The 22,947-nt window shown below is 36.0% G+C and overlaps 1 protein-coding gene across 30 annotated transcripts in view; it reads left to right on the forward strand.

The window, feature by feature from the left end:
* RIMS1 (regulating synaptic membrane exocytosis 1) overlaps window positions 1–22,947 on the forward strand; it is a 319,206-nt gene that overhangs the window by 233,704 nt on the left and 62,555 nt on the right. For 11 of the 30 annotated variants that reach the window (XM_048299528.1, XM_048299532.1, XM_048299540.1 and 8 more), the window contains 3 exons: window positions 4,966–4,995; window positions 13,299–13,411; window positions 22,423–22,589. The exons of 7 other annotated variants lie outside the window; for them this stretch is intronic. In XM_048299528.1, coding sequence (XP_048155485.1) covers window positions 4,966–4,995; window positions 13,299–13,411; window positions 22,423–22,589 — 310 coding nt within the window. Of the gene's footprint in view, window positions 1–4,965; window positions 4,996–6,210; window positions 6,347–10,918; window positions 11,495–13,056; window positions 13,098–13,298; window positions 13,412–22,422; window positions 22,590–22,947 lie in introns of those variants that run through there. 12 more of the 30 variants (XM_048299536.1, XM_048299534.1, XM_048299541.1 and 9 more) reach the window with 4 other exon arrangements.

Raw genomic sequence — 22,947 nt, forward strand, 5'->3', positions numbered from 1 at the left:
TAACATCAAATAAGGATGTGCATTACTGTTTCCTTTTCTAGCAACATACTGCATACAGAGAATGAGTTGTTATAGTAAAATGAAGTGGCACAATGGATAGTATTTGTACATTCATGTTTTCTTCTGTGTTTAAAAATACTTGTTTTCTCATTGACTACAAGCAACAACTGAGACTGCCACATACTACAAGGTTTTCTTTGTGGAAACTAAAGAAATGCTTATAATGATGAAATATTGTAGTGCATTACAGAACTGTTAGCAGATCACATTCTTGAACAGATAAAGTTGCTGAGCATGACCACCTTATCATGACAGATTACCAATGAGGTTTTCATGTATGATGGCTTGCATTAATCTGCAATCAGTTTGCATTAATGTTAAGGCTTTGAGCTGTGATGGCATACAAACCCCTCAATTAGCACACATAAAATGTACTCTTGTTTTATAAATGTTTTTATTTTGAATGACTAATATACTGATATAAGTGGCTTTTATTAACTTTAAACTTTGTGTTCGGGTCCTCTTGTTTTGTAGTGAATCTAGTACTGTTTGAATTATAAACTAGTTACAAACTACATTCAGAATTTCTATTTCTGCATATTACCAAGTTGGGGGCTTTGTAGGGAAATGTAATAAGTAATGGATTTCAACTTTCTTCCATATTTCTACTTCAATTTCAGAACTTGGTACAATATATAATGATGAATCAGCTTTTAATTTAATTTTAATTTGGCTTTCCTTTGCACATTCATATGTCATCTTTCTGCTGGTCTTGGTAACTGGTGTGTGAGAGTAAAATACCAGTTTATGTTTTGTTGAAGGCATTGGAAATGAATGTAGAACTAACCATGAAAATGAGTAGAGATGAGATGTGTACGGAAGAGGAAAGAAAAAATGAAAGTTGAGTAGAAGGCCAAAGGTACTCTAGGTTTATAAAGCTGTTGATACTGTGAACACTTGTTAAGTGATGCCGTTTCAGTGAACTCTTGTTTACACTTGTGCTTAATATGCTTGCGCCTTATTTATAGAATGTGCAAATAGGATGCGACGTGGTTTGCTCTGTTGTTACAAATCGTGCCGCCTGTGTCACTATGGCTGTACTACAGCACGTGGAATCAGTGGTTAAAGAGATTTCCTTCTCTGCACAGTACTTTGGTTTCATCTGAGTGACTGACTTTGCTTCTGAAAGGGAGGTTTTCTTATTTTACCCACATTTAATGCTCTATTCAGGCTCAGAACATATTTGCAGAGGAGTACTAAGTTGAATAGGTTTTATAATACGTGTTTAAAGAATTTTGTCAGTATCTGTTGAAATACATGTGCTAGTATGTCTAACTTAATACTACTGCAGGAAATTAAATTCAGTAAGGCCATAAGACCACAGTACTTGCTCTGATTTACATTACCAAATTTTAATATTAGTTTCATCTCTATAATGCCTATCAAATAAGTACCAGGGTCAAATGTAGTGACCAGAAGTGATCTGACCTTACTGTAGTATTGAACCCAAAACATATTGAGTTCTGTAAAAGATTTGCATTAATTGTGCTTGGAAATGGAGTGTGTCCTTAATGGTTTAAATTCACAGTCACCATAGATACAGATGTCGAAATCTAGTGCAATATCCAGATGTCATTGGAAATATTTCAAAATGCATTTTCCTCCTATATTTTGATGGTCATCCTGATGTCTTGTGTTTCAAGGAAAACCTGTATGATATGCCATAAAGTATCATTTTTTATAGTAAAGTACTTTTTACATTCCATAAAAATCCTATTGTTTCATGAGGGTCAAATACTCATCAAAATATATACATCTATGAATCTGAATGTATACATATATGCATTTAAGTATGTTATACAAGGCATAGTGATTGCTGCAAAAAGATTGCATATTTGTATATCAAGAATGGGCTTCTTATTTGCTCTTTTGCACATTCAGGAGACATAGAAGAATCCAGTGAAGCAAGTTTATTACTCTTTAAAATTCTCATTATGGAACAAACGAGAGTTAATGAAGGAGCAAGAGACCAGTAGCAGTTTTCATGTGGAGAAACAGAGTGACATTTTGACTACTAATCTTTAATCTTTAGCTGTCTTTAGCTTTAGCTGTGTAAGTGATCACATCCATGCTAATAAGGCTTTACTGAGGTTGTATTTCAGAAATTCCATTTTGTTGTCAAGTTTAGAACTAAAAAAGGTTGTCTCCTTGTCTCTAACAAATGATGTTGTCTTATTTACTACTCTGGCAGTCTGAGAATTATAAAAATTCAATTTATGGCAAAATAAGGTAGTTTTGCAAGGTCCTGAATAATAATAGATATACTTTCTTTAAAGAAAAATCTCAGAGAGGTAATTGTTACAGAGAAGACCAAAGTAGTGATCCTTATTCCATTGCAGAAATAGAGTTGGTACTACAGATCAGGAATGGGGAAACAACCTTAAATGTAGAGGAAAAGGTCAAGTTTGAGGACTAAAACCTTAAAACAGCATTATAATTCACACTGGCAAAAAAAAAAGCAAAAAAAGAACAGGCTTCTTGGCGATTATGTTCTGAAGGGGAGAGCAACTTTGTGTAGCTTTAGAGTGGAGGAGAGGCATAGTTATTTTCACTTGAGACAATTTAAACTAAATAGTAGCAATTCGAGAGCATGCAGACTTTAAAAAGTGATTGCAGTTAAGACTGTAGGCTTCTGTAATTTTTAGGCAATGTGATTTTTATTTTTATTACAGTCATATTCAAGGAAGACATAGCTGTATTTATTTCCTTTGCAGCCCTGTCAGCAGTATTTCTTAGAGTGCAAGACACATTGAGATGCTGTTGTATTGAAAGGTCTTGAGATGTTTCAATACTGAAAGTTAGTCCTTTATAGGCGTGTCTCTGTGTGTTTTCAAGACATCACAATTTAACAGTCATTTCCCTAATTTATGCTACTAAAGAAGTGGTTTTGATTTTTTTTTTGTATTAATGGATGATTTTATAAAAGGACCTAATGCTATGAAGATGTTTTGGCTCAGTGACTAAAGCAGTGAAGTTCTAAGCCATGGTAAGGACAATGGTATATTCTCAATATGTCATTCTGTGCTGGGCTATAAGAGATTTGCATCACTGGTTTTTTATTTTCATCATGTTTGAGTGGAACTGTGCAAATTGTAAAGAGGGGTGGGAATTCTGCATTGACTTTGCTTTTCAGCTGTTTCTATAAGAACTTTGTGATGTAGTTGCATGGTTTTTAAGTTACACTTTTGTATAAAGGATACCTCTGTGATCTTTATCCAGTCTGTCCTCTGTCATTGCAGCTATCAAACATAACAGGAATTCTTGCTTGGATATGATTTGAGGGTGGGTTTCTACACTTTTGCATAATGGTTGATCGATGTATTGATCAAGGAAGTGAATACACCAGCAGATGTTAGTAGGGATTATATTAGGTAATCTAGCAAGTAAATAACAATAACAAAAAAAGTACTATTGAAGTTTATGAACCAGCAATAAAAATGTGCAATGATTGTAGTATAGAAACAATCTTTCAGGGCTAATTCGTGCAAAACAGGTCTTACTCCCTCTATCTGCTTCTATTTGGGTCTTCACAGCATGGTTTCTTCTTCATAGCTTTGACAATGTAGTTTCCTATTTCAGAAGTCATATAATGAGAGTAAGGTTTGTGATAATAGTCTGTTTCCATGTGAAGAGCATCTATAAACCTGACTGAAGCAGTGTGGTTGTGTGTGTTTCCAGTGGCATCTGGTGACAGCAGTAGGGCTCATGTGGTGACACTGAGCAAAGCAAACGTGTGTCCAGCATTAGGTAGTGCTGTATCGTAGCTCATGTTGCAAAAAGCTGCACAAGTTTTGTACAGTGCTTGTATGAAAGATGAAGTGCACGTGTGTGTGTGTGTGCTGCTGTTACATGAAGGAAAGCTACATAAAGACTCTGCTGGGACTGAATGGAGATTACATGTATAAAGTTAATGTGTGTGATATTTGTACAATGGTAGTCATGTCACAGAGGAACAAAGTGTTTTGGTGTCCAGTTTTTTTTCTTAACAAATTAGAATCGGAATTCTGTACAGAAAATCAGTATGTTGTCAAATAATACATTGAGTTGCAAGTATCTTTTTATATTTAACTGACTTAAGATCCTAAAAAAAAAGAAGTGCTAGTGAAAACAGTTCTTTGTATGTGTACTTGATCATTGAAATGTCGTTGCTGTGAGAGTATGGCTGTAGTAATGGTAAAAGAGCAAAACCTTTCAGTAAAAAATTTTTTCAAATCTATTGGTATAAAAATTGAGTGGCAGAAGAAAAAAAATAACTCGTTTCAGTTTTAGATTTCAGTCTATCAGTGTTGTTTGTTTTGTCTCCATATTTCTGGTTTTATTTTTAAATTATTAGGTGGCACTGCGTATTTTGAGGCAGCTTGTGGAATCTTTACTGATGCTGGAGAGTATTCTTCTTAGCACTGCTAACTTCTGCAAATGAGTTCAAGCCTCATAATCTTTTATGTTTTCCTTAAAAACGTATTTTTAATAGTCCAGTGGTTATTGAGTATTATAGATTTCAGTTAATAGAAAATAAATTTTTAACACACTCATTATTGCAGAAGAGGCTTCAGAATCTAAAATTGTGCTGTGTGGTTCAGAAGTAAGAGTGATACTTAAAAAAATTTTAAGATTTTTATGTCATTCATAAATTTGGATATCATGGTATTTCTCTAGCAGAATACTTAAAGACTCCACAATCTGGTTCTCTGTAACATCATTGTTCTTGTTAATTTTAAAGAAAAAGTCATAGGCTTTATTATTTGTCATGGTTTATCACTTTAATTTTCTACATTACTTTTACATATGCTGGAGTACTGCCTACTGTACACGCCATTGTCACATGTAACACATTTCTTTATCTAACTTTAAATTTGCTGATTTCTTTTTCTGTTTCCATCATTCCGTGCATTTAATTCATTGAAGAGCAAGAGAATTTTAACTCTCCCACAAAAGGTAAATATTTATATAATTTCTTACAAATGTTTGGCAACTGTTGATACTGCCTTTTCCCTCAATATACTCCATATCAGTATATAGGTTTTATTTAACAGTGTTAGCATGCAAAAAGGTTGTTTCTCAAATATCTCCACGCTATCTGATGCTCCTCTTTAGAATCTCAAAATGGGTTCTCTTGTGATTTTTCATGCTCCGATTGAAATGCAATATACTGGATTTTACAGGGCTAATAGTAGTATTTTACATGGCTCAGAAGGTGCTTGATTGAGTTAAAGTTTGCACAAAGACTTAAGATTTTTGCTAAACTGTTCTTGAGTTCTGCACAGCACATGCTTCTGTGTGATGCAGCCCCAGTCCTTGGCAGCTGTGAAGAATGTTTCCTAGGTGTGGGCTTAGGAATAGTTGAAGGTGATTATAGTCAGAAACTATTTTTTGTATGCAGAGAGATTCTGAAGAATGAGCTGTGTTCTATTTCCAATCAGTCCCATGTCAGAAAGTTACTCCTATTGTAGGGCAGGTTTTTAGGGGCAGACATACAATGCTCACCTCCCATGAATTTGACCTCCAATGAATTCTCTATGCCTGTGCTGATACCAGAGAATCGGTGAGCTCAAAAAACAGGTATCTAAGGCTGTCCCAAAAAGTGAAAACTGTAGTCTGTTATGTCTCTGTCAAGGCCACATTGCAGGAAAGTCTAATTTTTTTCTCCTTTTAGCTGAAAGTAGAAATTATATCAAAATGCAAATGGAGCTTGTAGAGAAAAAAAATTTAAAAAACACCCCACCCTTTTAATGTTACAATCAAAATACTATGCTGCATAAACATCACTAGTACTGATTAACTTTTTCTAACCTTTGTGCCTGAGTCCTGCTCATCTTGGGAAATTCTGGTCTGAATACAGGCTTGGGTGGGTCACAGCCAAAGTATGAGTTGTGCTTGAATCAAAGTATTTCCTGCCACTACTTTGCTTTCCGAAGGGACGAATGATGAGGTAAAAATAAAGCAGCTGCTCCACTACCTAAGAAGTCCAACACCCATGTCAAACATACACAAGTATGTTTTTATGATAATGTTAAAAAAGATGAAAAAGAAATATGTAACTTAGGTGTTAGCAATTACATGTTATTTTTGCAATGTTTAGAATATACTATGAAATGTCTTAAGAAAATGCTAAAAGTGGTTGATTTTACAAATTATTTCTCAGTATTTATATTTCTCTCAAACAGGACAGTAGAAATCAATCTTACCTGTTTGTTGGTTATGCCTCTGTCAAGATTTGGGCTGCAGTGGATGTTTTTTTATTTAAAACAATGGACTTTATGCAGACAAACTAGACTGTCTGTAACAGGTTTGTAAAGAGCTTGTTTCCACAAGATTTGGATGGATCTGGCCCAAGATTTGGGCATGTGTAGAAGGTGGTGGGATATTTATATGCACAGATTCCTCTGGCTCAAGGGAGCTGATTGCAGATTAAACCCAGAGGCTAAAAAGAACTGGGCAAAAGAAGAGCTGCAGGAAGAGTGAAGTGCTGGCAGATCTGGGGGACCATAAATATCTTAATTTGAGCTGATTTACACCAGTAGCCCACTGTCACTTCTGACAAGAGGTAAAAAGAATAGACAGTAGGAGAATTAGAGATGAGAATGGGGGAGTTACAGGACATTATGTGGAAGGAGACATAAATATGAGAGAAAGCATATACTACAGAAGTGAACAACACTGACCAAATAAGTCTGCAACAAAGCAGATGGATTAAATCTGTTCCATGTAATCCATGGAAAAGGTTGCTATAAAGTCCAGCAGATTTTGAACACGCTGACTTTTTCTGCTGCCAAAATCAGTGGTTTGTTTTGGAGTTTTTTTCAAATTTTAAGAGGTCTGTGTTTCTTTTCTTGTTGTTTCCTTTTACATAGAAGCTTCTCTGTGGATCACCCCTGAAACTCTTTGAGAAAGAACTGAACATTGCATCAGCCAGTTCAGGTTTCTATATTGGCTTATCTTCCTTCTGGAGTGAGTTCTTAAGCTCAAGATGGCCACCATGCCTGAGAGATCCAAGCTCATCTCCCAGCTTGGAAATCTGCATATGTGCCTTGGTCATGCCTTGATTATGTTTGGGAGGAGGTCCAGAGCAGTATCAGATCCCATGGAAAGGAAATCTGTGCACACAAACTTGAAATAGCTACAGCAGGTTCTGGTCAGGCAGAGCAGGGTTCAGAGGCATCTCCCTCACTATCTGCATGTTGCCATTACTTTTTGAAGTTGTTTATTCAAGGAAGTCATAGCAAGTTCTTCATCTTGGCAACAAATTGATTTTTCAGTGTTACTTACCTTATATTTCAAAACATTTATCTGCTTATGATTTTCTGTGCTTTTTAAATTTCATGGTAGAGTTTGCTGTGAATCTTTAAAGGCAGGAAACCTATTGCCAGGATATTTTGTGTGTACATACTGCAAAACTCATCCTGAAGGATCAACAGAAATGAACTAGAGACTCTCTGTATTACTTCTGAAATGGATCATCCTGGTCCAGTACCAGTGTGACTTCTCTTTTCTGTGCCACACAGCCATCTCTGCACTAGAGGATTCTCTCATCCAAATCTCGTTGCTGCTTTATTTCCCTGTCTTTGTTATGGACATAAGTTCCTCTGAATTTCTTCTTCAGCTGCCACTGCTCAAACCAGATTTTTTTTATTATTATTTCATATATAATTCCTCAAACCAGATAGGATTTTTTCCCCTGATTCCCATCCACAGAGCATCTAAGTTGCACAGACAGATGATTCTCCTGGCTTTTACTATATAGAAAGGCTGTGTACATACTTCTACACTGCACTATAGCTGTAGCTGTTTTTCACTGTTTGACTTCTTAATATGAAGACTGAAACTGAAGAATAGGTCAGACCTCTCTTGGCTTCTGGAATAAGTGCAGTCCTCTGGTCCCCTGCCTGAACCTGTTGGGTTTGCACCAGGGACACTGTTATTATGAGATTTGTTTATGAGATAAATTTTCACTTCAACTTATTTTTCAGTACTTCATTATGTAAGAAATCTTTGTGCCATTTTAGACTTCTAGACTTTTCCTCTTAAAGTTTGCATCATAAAGGATGGATGTGTGATATATTCTGGAAAGAGTTACAGCTATCTGAAATATTGATGCCAATTTCTTCTTGTAGCTTACTATGACATTTAATAGTGCAGGTAAGACTTGGAGGTTTTTCAAGTCATACTGTTTGCCTGCACCTCCTCTTTCTATCTTGACTGTCTTGAACAGAAATATGAAGTACCTCAAGAAAAAAAATCTGTGTTTGTTGCAGACTTCATCATTACAAAAAATGGTACAGCCAGTGCTAAAACATCCATAGGTTTTCTACCATCTAGAAAAGCACAGTATAATTATCAGTTGGAATCACAGATACTGTCACCAGTCATTCTGGCATTAAGACCATACTTGGCTTTGAGAAAGAATGTCCTTTAGAAAGTTATTTTCACTTAATGACTGCAAGTGATGGAAATTTGCTCCTGTGCTTAAGCACCTGACTTTTTAAACATGTATCTTGTTACTTATCTGACTTACCTATCTGTTTTTGAAATGTGTGAGGGGGTTCTTATTAGATGTTATTTTTTGACAAAATGCACTGTTTTCCAAAATTTTCAGAATATAGAGTCTCTTTGATGAATGTTGCAATATGAAAGAGGTGGATATCTAAAGAGTTAAAGCTCAGGAATAAAAAACTAGAGCTAGAAAGGCATCTACAGCATTTTTTCTGTTCCTTGCTAGTTCATTATTGCTGCCCGTGGTACAATCTTTATCTAAAAGATCCCACATAAGTTTCATACATTTTGCTGTCAGCCTAATAGATGGGTGTTAAGGCATCATGTCATTTGAGAAATTTTCCATATCGTATAAAGTTTAGACACCCTTTCAAACCTTAGAGAACTTTAGACCTTAAAATTACTTCTGTTTCTTTTGCACTGGCCACTACTATTAGTGCTGCTTTTGCAGCTCTCAGTGATTTTCATAGGGTTGGTCTGTTGTTGATGCTAATGCAAGTTTCTTTTAAAGTTGTATTTCTTGAATTGTTAGATTCATATTCTGTGGATAACAGAAATATGCCATATGACACATCTGTCTAGAAAAGTTTGGTTAAAGAAAAAAGGAGAACTTTATCTGCCCTACTACATCTAATATATTAGTATAGTATATCGATTATTGTGGTGTTATTTTGTATGTAATTGAAAAGGTAGATATATTCTGAACATTTAGAATTCTAGCCAGTGCTAACTTCTGCCTCAGTTAAACAGCATTTAGCGGTTGAAACATGCCCATAGTAGTTTTCTGAGGATAATAATGAAGATGAGGGCTGTCAACTCCTCAAAGTGTCAAAGTGGCACCAGATGTAACTCTGTAAATCTTGACATAATGCTCATATATTAAAAGGAATATGACTAGCAATAAAATCTTAGTAAATGGGTAAAGTCTTAGAAAAATTAAGTGGATATCTCCTTTAAGAAAAAACAACTGTTAGTCTGTCCTAATTTTCTTTGAGGGTAGATTGCAGGCTGCAAATGAGATCTGTAGCTATTTTCTTTAGTTTATTCCATGCCTCTTTCAAATAGTGTCTTACAAAATTGTATATTGTAGACTACCTCCAGTTTTGTTTCTGAGTATGATGCTATACAATATGGAATGGTCCCTTTGGTCAGTTGGGGTCACCTGTCCCACCTTTTTCCTCTCATGGCCTACTTGGGGGCAGGGGGAAGCCAGGACAGGGCAGGGGGCTGCAGCATGAGGAACAGAGAAGGCCTTGGTGCTGTACAAGCACTGCTCAGCGATTGCTAAAACACTGGTGTGGTATCAACACTTAGTCACAACTGGAAGAACAGGCAGCTGTGAAGAAAACTGCCTCCATCCCAGCCAGACCCAGTACACCTGGGATTACAGGAGTCAGACTGGTTTATATATAGATTAATGGAATTGAAATATAACATTTTGATTCCATTCATATGTCTGTCTTTTATCTCCTGCATGGCTTGATTGTTTATGTACATCATTGTTGTTAACCTTCCCGTGCTTTACTAGTAGTAAAATCTTTGGCTATAAAGCTGCACCCTTTGTTTAAGCAGTCTGATCAATGAGTTCTCTTCTCTCAATTACTTTTACACTGACTAATCTCACGTCTGAATCATCAGCTCTTGAAGAGATGAGAGTTACAGCTCTTTGAAGTGTGACTTCTGACCCAAAGAATAACATGTTTACACACCTGATATTGATTGTAGTTGTACCACTATTTTGAGACACTTACGGTAAATCTTCATTTTTTATTCTAGGGCCACTCTAGAATTTAAAGGTCTTGGGATTACAGTGCTGTGATCTCTAAATTACTGTGTAGTTCTGCCTCTCAACACCTCCAGTAATCACTCTGTAAATATTGGGGTCCTAAAAGAAAGTAGATCCATATTTTTCTAAGAGGCAGGCTAAGTTCTTCAAGTACATTTTATGTCAGTTTTTTGTTACCTGTGGTAACCAGCTGTGTTCAAGAAAGCGATGTGATCATATGGTGTTGTTACCTATGGTTGTTACAGTTTTGCTAATGTGCTTTTGCTCCCCAGTTAACCTCTTTTTCTGCTTCTCGTGATTAACATGTAAAAGTTTTACCAGGCCACTAGTCAGGCAGATAAAATTTTCCATCACTGAAGTGAGCTATGTTCAACATATGCTCAGATGTGCATGGTAAACAAAGCTGGAAAGAACACAGTTGGATTTTCTAGAGTAGTTTCATGCAACTGCATGCTTAGAAATAAATTCACAGCTAATTGGTGCTAAATTACATTTTATTTCATGCACTTTCTCCATTAGAGAATTTAGATTTACTTCACAGTCCTGATTAATTGTTCTAATGTTCTTTGATATAATCATATTTATAAAATAAAAAGAAAACATAAACGTGTTAAGCTTAAGGATTTAAACATAACAAAAATCAAGAATTACAGTATTAAGGTTGACTATTTACTCAATCTTGACTGAAGAAAGAACCTCTGAAACAGCATTTCATTACATAATAGAACATTCTTTCTCAGGTATCTCAGGTAATACAGGGTAACATATCATATATATTATTTAGTATAACATACAGTTGACAGGGTAAAGGACCTAAAATTCACACAATGAAAGGGTTATATTTTAGAGTAACTCTAAGCTGTGCACCATACACATATAGGGATAAATTTTTAAAGGGGTCTCATTTTTCCCTCTGATTTTGTATCATCAGTCTATTTCATGCATGTATGATAGGATTAAGATATCCATTTTTTTACTTCAGTTCCTAATTGATATATCTTAATCCTTTCATATCTGTCCTTAAAATAAGAGGCCATCTTTAAAAATTTCACCTAAAGTGCTCAATTTTGCCTTCAGATACCTCCATGCAACTTCCATTGAAGTAATTGGAGCTGTGCCTGCATATCTGATGGTGGAACTGGACTCATTGCAATTAAGGTACACATTTACTGACATAATTAGTCATCTGGAATAATTGCTGGGCCCAGTGTGACATTCTGCATGTGCAGAATTTGCTAGATTGGACTCTGGATATGGGAGATTGAAGATTACAATAACTTTATTTTGCGCCTTAAATTTGTAGTTGTAGCAGAATTTTAATGTAGTTTGTTGTACTTAATTTTCTTATTTTTAAATGAGAAATGTGGAAGCAATTCACGGTGATGCCTTTGTATATTTTTTCACACCCAACCAGCACACAGACATTCTATCATTTCCATAGGCATGTTACAAATGGTACATGCAGGCACAATTGTGATTTGTGCAGTAGCTTATACTTTAAAATATCCAATCCTGAGTGTACTGCCTTTTTTTTTTCGGCCTTGTATCTTTGTGCTGGCAAAGCAGAGACAAAAGAATTAAATGTGTAAAGAATGCCACAGTGAACTAACAGCGTAAAAGCCACACATGAGAGCTTCAGTACTTCTTAATTGAAAATACATAACTACTTCTTTTCCAGTAATTTAAAATTCTCTATGTTTTGTGATTGCAAATTGACTATGTGCAGCTTTAATATAGGTGTCTCTCGCCCATCACTGATCTGGGGAAGGGCTCTTTGACTTATAAAATTAGTTGTTTTCGAGAGTAATATAAATCCATGGTTGACACAAAAGCAGAAGATTTTGTGGAGGTTGCCTCAAATAAAATTAAATTTGTGACACACTCAAAAATTCCAACTTAAAAGAAGTTGTTCTGGGATGTTATAACCTCTTAAACCACCATGAACATAGTGAATGCTCCTGTGATTTAGAATAGTTACTGATAAATATTTGGGTCTAGTTCTAAAACTGTAAAAAATTGCCAGTTTTCATGGTATTGATGTTACCTGTACTGCTTTGAATTTAAAATGTTAGCAAGTTTAAGAATAGCAGAATATATAGCTCCTTCTGAAATTTATTCACTACCACAAAGGTTAACTGATTTTGAGGAAGCCTTGGCCCAGGGGCTTTTACACCTCTCGTTCTGTTAGTACAAGGTCATGTATCTGTGGCAGGCACAGCCGATATTAGTCGACAAATCTTGTTAAAATTGAAGAAGATGCTCTTTATAGCACAACTTCTTTAAGGTGTAAGATTTCTGTTTTTAAAGAAACACCACCATATGGAATATGAAAAACACACACAAATTTATTTGAAATAAAAGTGAACATGACAGAGCAAAGTAGTGATTTTAAAGGATTTCTTGTTAAAAAAAAACCTGCTAGAAGATTAGTGTATTTTGATAGGACTGGTTGAATGGAGAAATTATTTCTCTTAAATAGTCTTAGCTCTGTTAAACTGCTATGTTTCAAGATAGTAGGAGGAGTTAATTACTTTAAAATTAGTTTTAATACCAGTTTAATGCATTAGTTCTTAGAATGCTACTGTAATATTTTCTACATTTAAACAAACACATGCTTAGATGATCATGGATTTATGTCCCCTGCATCCAGAATATTTAACAGGTTTATAATTCAGCCTACTACCTAAATTTTTTCACTCTTTTCATATCTGTTGCACCAGCTTGATTATGTGTAGAAATTGGGATGTCTGCCCATTTTCAGGTAAAGATTCTCGCAATGAAAGTGGTTGATTTCTTGACATTAGTGTTCCTTTGTTCTGTGTTTACACCCTGCTTGTTCTACATGTTTGTACCTTTCTTTGTTTTGTTGAAATGGAAATAAGCTAAAATTGTTGCTAAACCATTTGTTTTTTCCAAAAACTTTTCTCTATTTTTAATTGATTTTCATTGTGTGTTTTTGCAGCAAGCTTAGTAGTGGAGGAGCGAACGAGACAGATGAAAATGAAAGTGCACCGTTATAATCAGACATCAGGGTCTGGTTCTAGCCAAGAACATGAGCGTGAGCAATATACCAAGGTAAAGTCAGTAGTATTGGATTGATACTTTGGCTTGAAAATTGAAGGCATAAACTTGTTTATTTAAAATATCATATAACCTTCAAGAACACTGTATTTTAAAGTCTGACAGAAATGTCTTCAAGTAATAGCTTTTTGGCATCATTTTTGCCCCCATTTGATGTGCATTAGAGTTAGTCTTTGACATCACCTAAAATGAATCTGTAAAAACCAAAATACTTAAAAACTAGTTCAGGAAAGAAAGATCCTTCAACAGCTGTTAAACAAAGACTTTTCACCTCTAGCTTAGGAAGTCCTCAGACTTCGAATCCCTGGAGTTTGGAAAAGTAGGCCATGAAAGAGTAGGTTGGCCCTTGTTGCTGTCTGATGTGTAGAGAGCCAGACAGAACTAGGCCCAATCCCATGCAGATGTTCTCATATTTGTATAATTTTTTTGCATCCTAATAATGTCAGAGATAATATCTCCTTTCTTGAGATACCTACTGATTACTTTGATTTCCTTTTCTAATAAAAGCGTAAAGAGTTTCTGTGAAAATGGAATATATTGAAATTACATTAATGAAGTTATATAAAGGGATTTTGTTTTCTTGATAAGGCTAAAATGATAGCCCACAACTTTATAATTTGAACTGCTTCTAAGCAAACTGCTGAAAATGTCTTGCACATCTGCACTGCTGCTTACAATTCAAGCTCTGAGGAGCTGGATGCTCCTGGAGATACAGGTCAAAATAATGTATAAGTGAGGTACTCATCTAAAACAAAATCAGAAATTTACTTAGGAATGGTTGAATAGGAAATTTGGTGGGTAACTTTTAATATCTAACAGATTTGAAAGATTGGTTCCAGATCTTTGTTGCAGTTAAACATGCAGACAACTTTAATAAGAACTTAGATGAACGATTCTCAAAAGGAAGAGAAACAAGACAAACAAGGCTTTAGGTCCTCAATGGCCAAATTGTAGGACACCAGTGCTATTAAAAAAACTCAACAGCTGGGATGGAAATTTCCAATTAGGTCCTCTATTAGAAGCAAGAATTTGTTTAACTAGAGCAGCTCATTTGCTGCTGGGTTTGCTATTACCTTCAAGAGAGGTCCACTCAGGGCAAGAGGGTGAGATGCAGTGTGTCTCTGTGGTACTTCCCAACCACTTAACATGTTAGAAAAAATAGTCAGAATAGGGTTGATAAAGTTTTCAGGAGAGAGAGGTAATACACAATCTGAGGACTTCTGCCAGTATGACCAGAGACCTTTGTTCCAAGTCAAAGGCCAGTTTTCTGATTTAGATTATACGTGCTTACAGATTGATTGAAATTTGTATTGAAATATACAAATGTATGAATACATTGAAAATATATTTATCATTCTGAAACATATTTTTTAATTCTCACTCTATATACCATAAGCATAATTTTTGCTCTCCAATACGTTTATCTTATTTGATCAGTGTAGATCCAATGTATGGACGAATGGTAGTTAGAAAACATCAACCTGCAATGTTACAAATTATCCTTAGAACCTTGTGATTTCTAGGATCTTCTTTTGGTTTTAAATACATGTGGAAATTAAATCAAAATTGAAAGCATAATGAGTACTAAATGAAAAGAACACTGAAATGATTTTATTCAGAATTTTTTTTCTAAAAGTGTGAGGAAAATTTTGAAGAAGCAAATTCTCCATCAGTTGTTATCTGAGAAATATTTTTGGAGTACCTTGTGTTCTGACAGGCATGTACTTTTTTCCATGCTAAAATGGTGGTAAGAAGAATTGCCCTGGACTTTAAATCTTTAACTTTTCATGTATTTTCTTCATGATAATGTTGGAGTCCTAGATAAAATGGTCCAACCTAGAATTAATTTTTAAGTGCTAAGAAAGAATTATATTAGCCCATTCTAACACTCTGTGATATTCAGTGATGTGGCTGTGTAGTGGTTTGGTCCAAAATACTCATTACTGTTTACCTTCTGTGACATAAGAATTAGGAGAAAGCAGAGCAGGCACAAAACTCAAAAGAATATAAAGAAGTTTATTAACAGACCTAAAAGAAGGGGGGAAAAAAAAATCATACCACACCTTCAGAACACTTTTCCTCCCCCCACCTTTTCCCCTTCTCCCACTGTAAAAAGACAACCCTTGAGATGTTCAGTCTGTTTAAAAAATTGCCAATACTCAAACTGGCCAGCTGATAGGTTCTGTCAGGTCATCTGTTTGCTTCATTTCACTGTGGTGATAGTCCTCACTTTTAAAATGTTACCAAAGCAAACCTTATGCTACTGTCTTTCGCTGCTCTGAGAAAATGGTGAAAGAGTCAAGAAAATAACCAAGACACATGAAGATTTGGACAGCTCAATGAAAATGTTGTTAGTCATATCAGCTGGTGTGGTAAAGCTGATGACAGACTTCTAAGAACCAAAGACTGTACCCAATTTCTGCTGCCAAAATCTGTGAAAAGTCTTCAAAAGCTGCAGAAACAATACTTATTTTAAATAAAAAAATAAAAAATGCTAAGTGGTGTAATAGAAATTCTGGAATAATGAAAAATAAATATTAACTGACTATGAAAGAAATAGCAGTTGCAAGTAGAGTTTGTCCCTCTTTAACAAAATGCTTCTTTCTTTCCCAAATAGCAGTGTTTGCCCATTGCTTCAAAAAATAAATATATTTGTTAGAGAAATTATACTGTGCTGCACATTGAGAAAAAGAGTCCATTCTGCATTTCAGAGCAATCAACTCACATGGATTTGATTGTTCCAATATTTTAGCATTTGCACATACACTTGTTTCATTACATACAAAATTCTCTAAATCATTCAAAAAATTTCCTTCCATATGGGATTGGATCATATTTGCAATGGTTAATTATGCATATACAAAATAATTCCTGGAAGTTAAATAAGTTTTCTCTTATATTGAAACAAGCCTTTTTTTTAAGAGATATTGTGATCTGTCCTTTGCAATTTCCAGTCCATTTTTGATGCATTACAGTTCTGTAGGTTTTACCACTCAGTTTCTCAATTTTCTAGTTTCAGTAAGCAAGCAATAGTTTTCCAAGCATACACCATGCAGGTTTCTGGTTTGAACATCCATTAATGGGTTTTGAACAGGCAACTGTCCGCCCTGCAACATTTGTATATATCTTCATGGCTGTTTCACTCTAGTTGTTTTGAGACTTTCACAGAGCTCACATCCTCATTTCCTTCCAGTGCAGTGGTAAGGCTCCATAATTTATGTGAGACAGTTAACTTCTAATAAGCTAAACAAAAAAAGAAATTTAAAAAACTGCCAGACCTCTGAGGATTTGTCAAAGGGTTTAAAGAAGAGCTTTAAATATGTCTGCCTTCTTTCTTACGTATTGGTAAGGCTGTAGTGGCTAGTGTGCACGTATTTTCACTGTTTCAGTGCTTGAGAGAACCAAAACATGGGTGGCATAATTCTGGATTTGCACAGAGGTAAATTACAGTATAACTTAATTAGCCTTTTAATTTAAAATACAGTAAGTTTTTTTTATTCCAGATGCCACACACAGAACACAAACACCATACTGCAGCTGCTCCGGCTTTCCATTTTTTTGGAAGGTCTGTTTATTCAAGAGAGTAACTGACTAGAGCACTGTAGTATGTACTTTAAAAGGATATCACTCTATATTTAGATGCACTACTGACTTAAGACTGTATATGATTGAAAAGCATTTAGCAGAAAAGTGTATCATGCATTTGTTCAGTGGCACTGTGAATTTAACTCAGTAGTTACTGTCTTAACTCTTATGTGTTAACAGTTCATGTCTAAAGGAGGGGCTGGGTAGGATACTTGGGCTGATAGGAGGATGATTATGTTAAGTTTTACGTCATGCTGGGCAAGGCGTTAAGGGCTATGTATGGAAAGTGCTTTTGGACATAGATGTGGTGAGAATCTTCCTTTGGTCCCCTTCACCAACCTTGAAGAAAAAATTCTTTATGTCATATTAAGATTGCAGTCGTTCCACTACTGGCTGGATTTCACAAAATGTAGTGAGTTCCATTCCTTTGACCTGTGGGCTTCACTGCAGTTTCCTCCTGGTTTGACTTGCTCGTTTTTTCTGTTCCCTGTTCGGAGGTTGAGCGGTGTTCATAGTAGCTGGATACAATTATAGGAGGAGTTATTTAGAATCATTGGTGCTTAGTGGGCTCTGGACCACAGTGTGAGCTGCTCCTAAGACAGAAGCTGATGGAAGTCAGTGATGAGTCCTGAACACCCCAAGGTGCCAACTGCTGGGCTGTGAATGCTGGCAGCATTCAGAGGAACCCTGTGTGAGCAATCATAAAACTCAAGGTGCTTTGTGCAGGATTCAGTGTTTTCTGACAAACTTCCTCGTTAGAGTATGGTGCCTCAAAAGATAGCTGCAACCTCAAGACTTGCATAAGTCCCTGGGTGAATATATGAATGTGGTCTGGATTTCTTTTTCGTCATTTTAATGCCCATTTTATTTTCTCATTTAATTTCCTCATTTTAAGCACATAATGAGGTATATATTTGCCAAGGTTAATCACCTGGGGCTTTTTTTGTAGTCAAAGGACAGCACACTCATTCAGTTTTCAAAGCTCTGAACTCTTGTATTCATCATGGTTTTGGGAGTTAAATCTAGAAATAGAAATACCTCTTAATATGGAAGATAATCCAATTATAATGGACTGTTAAATGACTTCTAAGATGTGCCTTATAATCAGTAAAATTGCTAACATTGTTAGTCATTAAGGAGCTGTAAAATTATTTGTAAGTACACTCTTGGTTTATGTCTGCATTCTTCCCATTGATGTTAATACATCTGCAGTTCATCATACCCCTTTTTTCTCCTTTTGCTGGTGTGCAAGAAGTAACAGCTCCACTGGTGGTAAGGTGAATGGAAGAAGTGCATTCCAGCTGTTTGTAGACTTCTGTTTTTGTAATGCAGGCAGGGACAGTGCAGGTATTTTTGGCATTTGAAACTAGCTGCTATTAATGTTTAAAAAACCAGACCTACTCCTTAGTAATTGCTATTGAAGTTGCTGCAAACTTCAGCAACTCTCCTAATGTCATAAATAGTGCACCTTGGAAAAGGAATGTTACATAAGCTTTAAGATACAGAGTTGAAAGAGAAGTGATTGCACTGAAAATATACTTTGTTTCGAAGCTTCAAAATGATATAATATTTAAATCTAACATGTCGGGGAAATTTATTGCAAATGTATGTGCAGTTATAAAGAGCAGCAGTTTTCTGCTTTACACTACAACTGTATCATATTGTTTTTGAGCCCAGTTGGAAACCTGCAGGCATTGCTTCATTGCAGATACCATGTAAGAGGATCTTAGTCCATGTTATTTTTCTTCTGAATGATACATTCAGATGTATTGCAACAGTAAAATATTCTCATTTTAATGAGCACTGCTTTGTGGAAGAGTACTATTTACTTCTCTCTATGTTTGAAGGGAAAAAAGTTAACTTCAAAATTTCTTTCATTTTGTTCATCTGTTAGCTGAGATGACTGACTATCAGATTGTGTCAGAGGTAGGTAGGAAATCGGTAGGAAAACTTGTATGCCTTCTGTAGAGGTCAGTGAATTAAAAGGAGCGGGTATAGGAAGGAAAAGCTAAATCCAGAAGTAGTAGTAGGAAAATGTAAACTATGTAGCACTCAGCATTAATTTTCACCATCACTACTTTTTGTGCTAATCTCTATTTCTGTGAAGGAAAAGGTTTTCAGTTTCTTGGGAATCACAGCCCTGGCATACAGTATAAAGGGGTAGGGAAAGCTCAGCCGTGCCGTGAAAATCTCATTTAGGAAAGGATGCTTCGTGTTTTCTTCACTAGCTGTGTGATTGCAATACAAGGCAAGTAGAAGACATGGATTCAGTTTTTTCTTTATGTCCCATCGCACTGTAAAATTCTCTGTTTACCAACATATGAAAAACTGTCCTTTAAGCCAGTCTGGTATGCACAAAACAATTCAATTTTTCGGACTGCTGGACTATATGGAGCAAAACAGACTGAGGATATGTATATAGTCCCCCCCTTACAGGGGATGATACCTGGGCTGAAGGCCCCTGCACCAATAAATGGTTTCATACTGATACTGAGCAGTCAATTGATGAAGCTGAATCTCTAAACAGCCACTGATACACAAACTGGGACTTCTAACTACTTTCCCAGTGTTCTAACCAGTAAGCTCCAAAACCATGCTTGATGCTTTCTCTCTCTCCCTCCTCCCCATCTTCCCCAGCCCATGTAGATAACCCTTGAAAGGTGGAGCGAATTCAGTACGAGTGAAACAAAGGATTTTCTTCATGACATATACAGTCCACCTGTTGAACCATAAGTTGAGTGCTCAAGAGCCAGATTTGGGTGTGGCTTGGGACAAAGGCCAGCAGCCTATGCCTCCCTGAATACTTAGAAGAAAGGCTTCCAGCAGGACAGCTTCCAGAAGTCATTGCATCTGGCCTTGATGGTTCTCTGGATGGGGGAGTCTGCCCTCCCCAGCAGCATGTCATGGTTGCTCAGGGACCACCTAAGTCTCCCACCATTGCAGATTCACTGTATGCACTCTCAAACCAGAGGGTGCAAAGAGAATATGGACTTTTTGGTGAGGAAGAGAGGTAATTGGACATTATAATGGCAGAGGGAAGAAGTCAGATTGTCTACAGCAAACACAAATAAAACATGGAGGTATTTCTGAGACAGTCTGTTACTATGCTTAAGAAACCCCATGCATCTGAGAAAGATTGCTTGGTTTTATTTTAAACAAAGTGTTTTTAAAACCTCAACTGCAAAGGAATAATTTCTAGGTATAATTTAAATATATGGGATGGGTGAAATCCCTATTTCACTAAAATCAACATAAATTTTATTATTTAATGGGATGATTTTGCAGGTTGCAAATCTGTTTAGCTTAATAGAATGCCAGATCATTCCATGTGTCCAGGTGGTTTTCATATTTTTATGTGTCTCATTTAGAGTAGCTTGAAGGATTCATTAGGAATTCTTAAGGAATTTTGCATAAGACATCAAGGCTGTCTTGAGACTGGGGCAGTTTAACCTATACTGGAGGGAATTAACGATTCAGTTTTCTAGCCTCTGAATATTTAGCCTAAGTAAAAAGTTCTCAAACTTGTATTCTTGCTTTGAATATTTTTTTACACTTTAGAATAAAAATTTGATATCTTATTATGAACTAGATCTGATAAGAATTAGTATGCTTTGTGTTTCCATTTCGGAGTTCCAATTTTATCTTGCAGTCTGAAGGACAGCAAGCAGCAAAATTTTTTAACAGACTACAAGCCATTAACAAAAGGGGATCTGAATAAACATATCAGCATAGTCTCACCTTAACCCCATTGGGCATTTATATTCAGTAAAGTCACAACAAGTCACTTGTAAAGAGAACCTCTCAATAAATTCTCACTGTAGTTGAAAATATTTTTGAATATCAGAGAACTTGAGCCTTGTTTGTTACCCACTTTCTTAAAGTTGCCTTCAATAAACCAGAGCTTTCTCTGCTGCAGATGTTTTTACTCAAGCCACTGCAAGGCCCTCACAGGGTACTGCTAAGAGTTTTTGCTAAGCAGTGTTCTAATAACCTGAAAAATACACTGAGACAGTAAATTTATATAACCTCCATTTGTCCTGCAGATTTCCATATTTACAATTGATGCTTAGAATTGTCTTTATTCCTTCCCCTTCTCTACTCCTATTAAATTCCTCATTTTATCTTCAATGTTTTACCAAGAGGTTTCCAAGTGTACACAAGCATAGATGCTGAAAGGCACTGAAGCAAGAGAAGATAAACCTGGCTTTAGGAGAAGAGACCTGATAGATTCATCTGTACAAGCTCAAGCTTGTGTTTGCCAGGTTTTTGAAATTAAGTCATGGCATTTGCTGAGTGACTCATCCAGCAATCCAGTGCCTAGTTGGAGTTTGGATATTCACAGTCACTGATTTGTGTATGATTCATAAATAAACTTTCATGACTTACAATTTTACAGAGCACAGATCTGGAAAATGAACTCCCTAGAGTGTCATGTCAAAAACTGCCTAGCTCTCCTATGTGTTAATAGTTTTCCCATAATGTACTTCGGGAAGTATGTCACTGGTTTAGTTGCTTTCCAGCCAAGAGTACCTTCTTCTAATGACAGAGAGTTTTAGTTTTGTGAGCCTGACAATTATTTGGTCCTCATATCTGTGTCAGTGAAGATTTAGGTAAGTGTGACATTGCTAGGATTGAACTGATTGCTGTCTGACTGATGATATGAGCAATAAGAGCATTATGTAATAGGTGGTGTGGTGTCAAAGTTGATTTTAAAAGTGAAGTAACTTCTTCCCCTGTCCACATATTCCCCCTGCTGGGTCTTCTGCTAGTGCTTATGCATGTGCAGATAGATGTAAATGCAACTAGACCAGGGAACTGATCTGCCTGGAAACAAATACTGTATTTGTTGAGCTACCTTTCTGCCTAACTAGTCCTCTAGTATCACAATACAAAGAGATGTTTTGAGATAGAAAATGTACTTTTTTTCTTTTTTAATAGAACTTAGGAACTGAAATCAGTCCCTAATAGCTTCAGGTAGCATTATATTTCATTCAGGCTCATATGCAGTTTTATGTGCAGGTATTTAATAGCATATATTTTTAATATTTTTAAAATTTTTAAAAGAGTCTGTAGCCAAATGGATGGGTATGCATGTGCTTGAGATGTCTGTCTGCTGCATAAATATTTCATATAAATGTTTCATTATTTTCTAGTTCTAGTGTGCTGAAGAACCAGCAGTCTATTTAATTTCCAATGCTGTATTTTATTCCAAGTATCTTATTTAGTCCATAAATGGACATGTTTGATTTGTGCACTAGACATAAAGGCATTGTTTAATGTAGGCATTTCTTTGAATTTCATACAATTTTGTTACATCTAAAAGCAGTTAAAGAGAATTGTTGTACTTAGGCCATTTGTTGTCTCGATGAGTGCGTCCTGTTTTGATGAGACTCCTCACCCTTTCTTTTCTTGATCTCTAGTATAATATACAAACAGATCAGTACAGAAGTTGTGATAACGTCTCTGCCAAATCATCAGATAGTGATGTCAGTGATGTGTCAGCCATTTCCCGAACCAGCAGTGCCTCTCGCCTCAGCAGCACAAGTTTTATGTCAGAGCAATCCGAGCGCCCTCGGGGCAGGATCAGGTGAGTTCTCCATGCAGCTTCAATTGCATCACACTCCCTCCTTCACTGAGTTCCAGAATACAACCAGAACATCTTGAAACCAGATAGCCACGACGTAAGAATTTGTGAAAAATATTATACACATATAAACTGTCTTCCATTACTGGCCTACGATGACGTTATTTTTGCAGTTGTGCATCTAAAACAGAAAGCAGACTTCCCATGAGGGGATGGTAGATTCATGTATTTATGGCCAGTTGAACTTGAACACAGGCTGTCCTCATTGTTGGCTAAGAATCAATGTAATGAATAAGTCAGTAAGGTCTTAAAGCAGAAATATTACTAGATTTTTTAGTTAAACAATTTTTTTCATAAAAGC

The sequence above is a fragment of the Corvus hawaiiensis genome, chromosome 3 (genome assembly GCF_020740725.1).
Source record: "Corvus hawaiiensis isolate bCorHaw1 chromosome 3, bCorHaw1.pri.cur, whole genome shotgun sequence".
Classification (NCBI taxonomy): domain Eukaryota; kingdom Metazoa; phylum Chordata; class Aves; order Passeriformes; family Corvidae; genus Corvus; species Corvus hawaiiensis.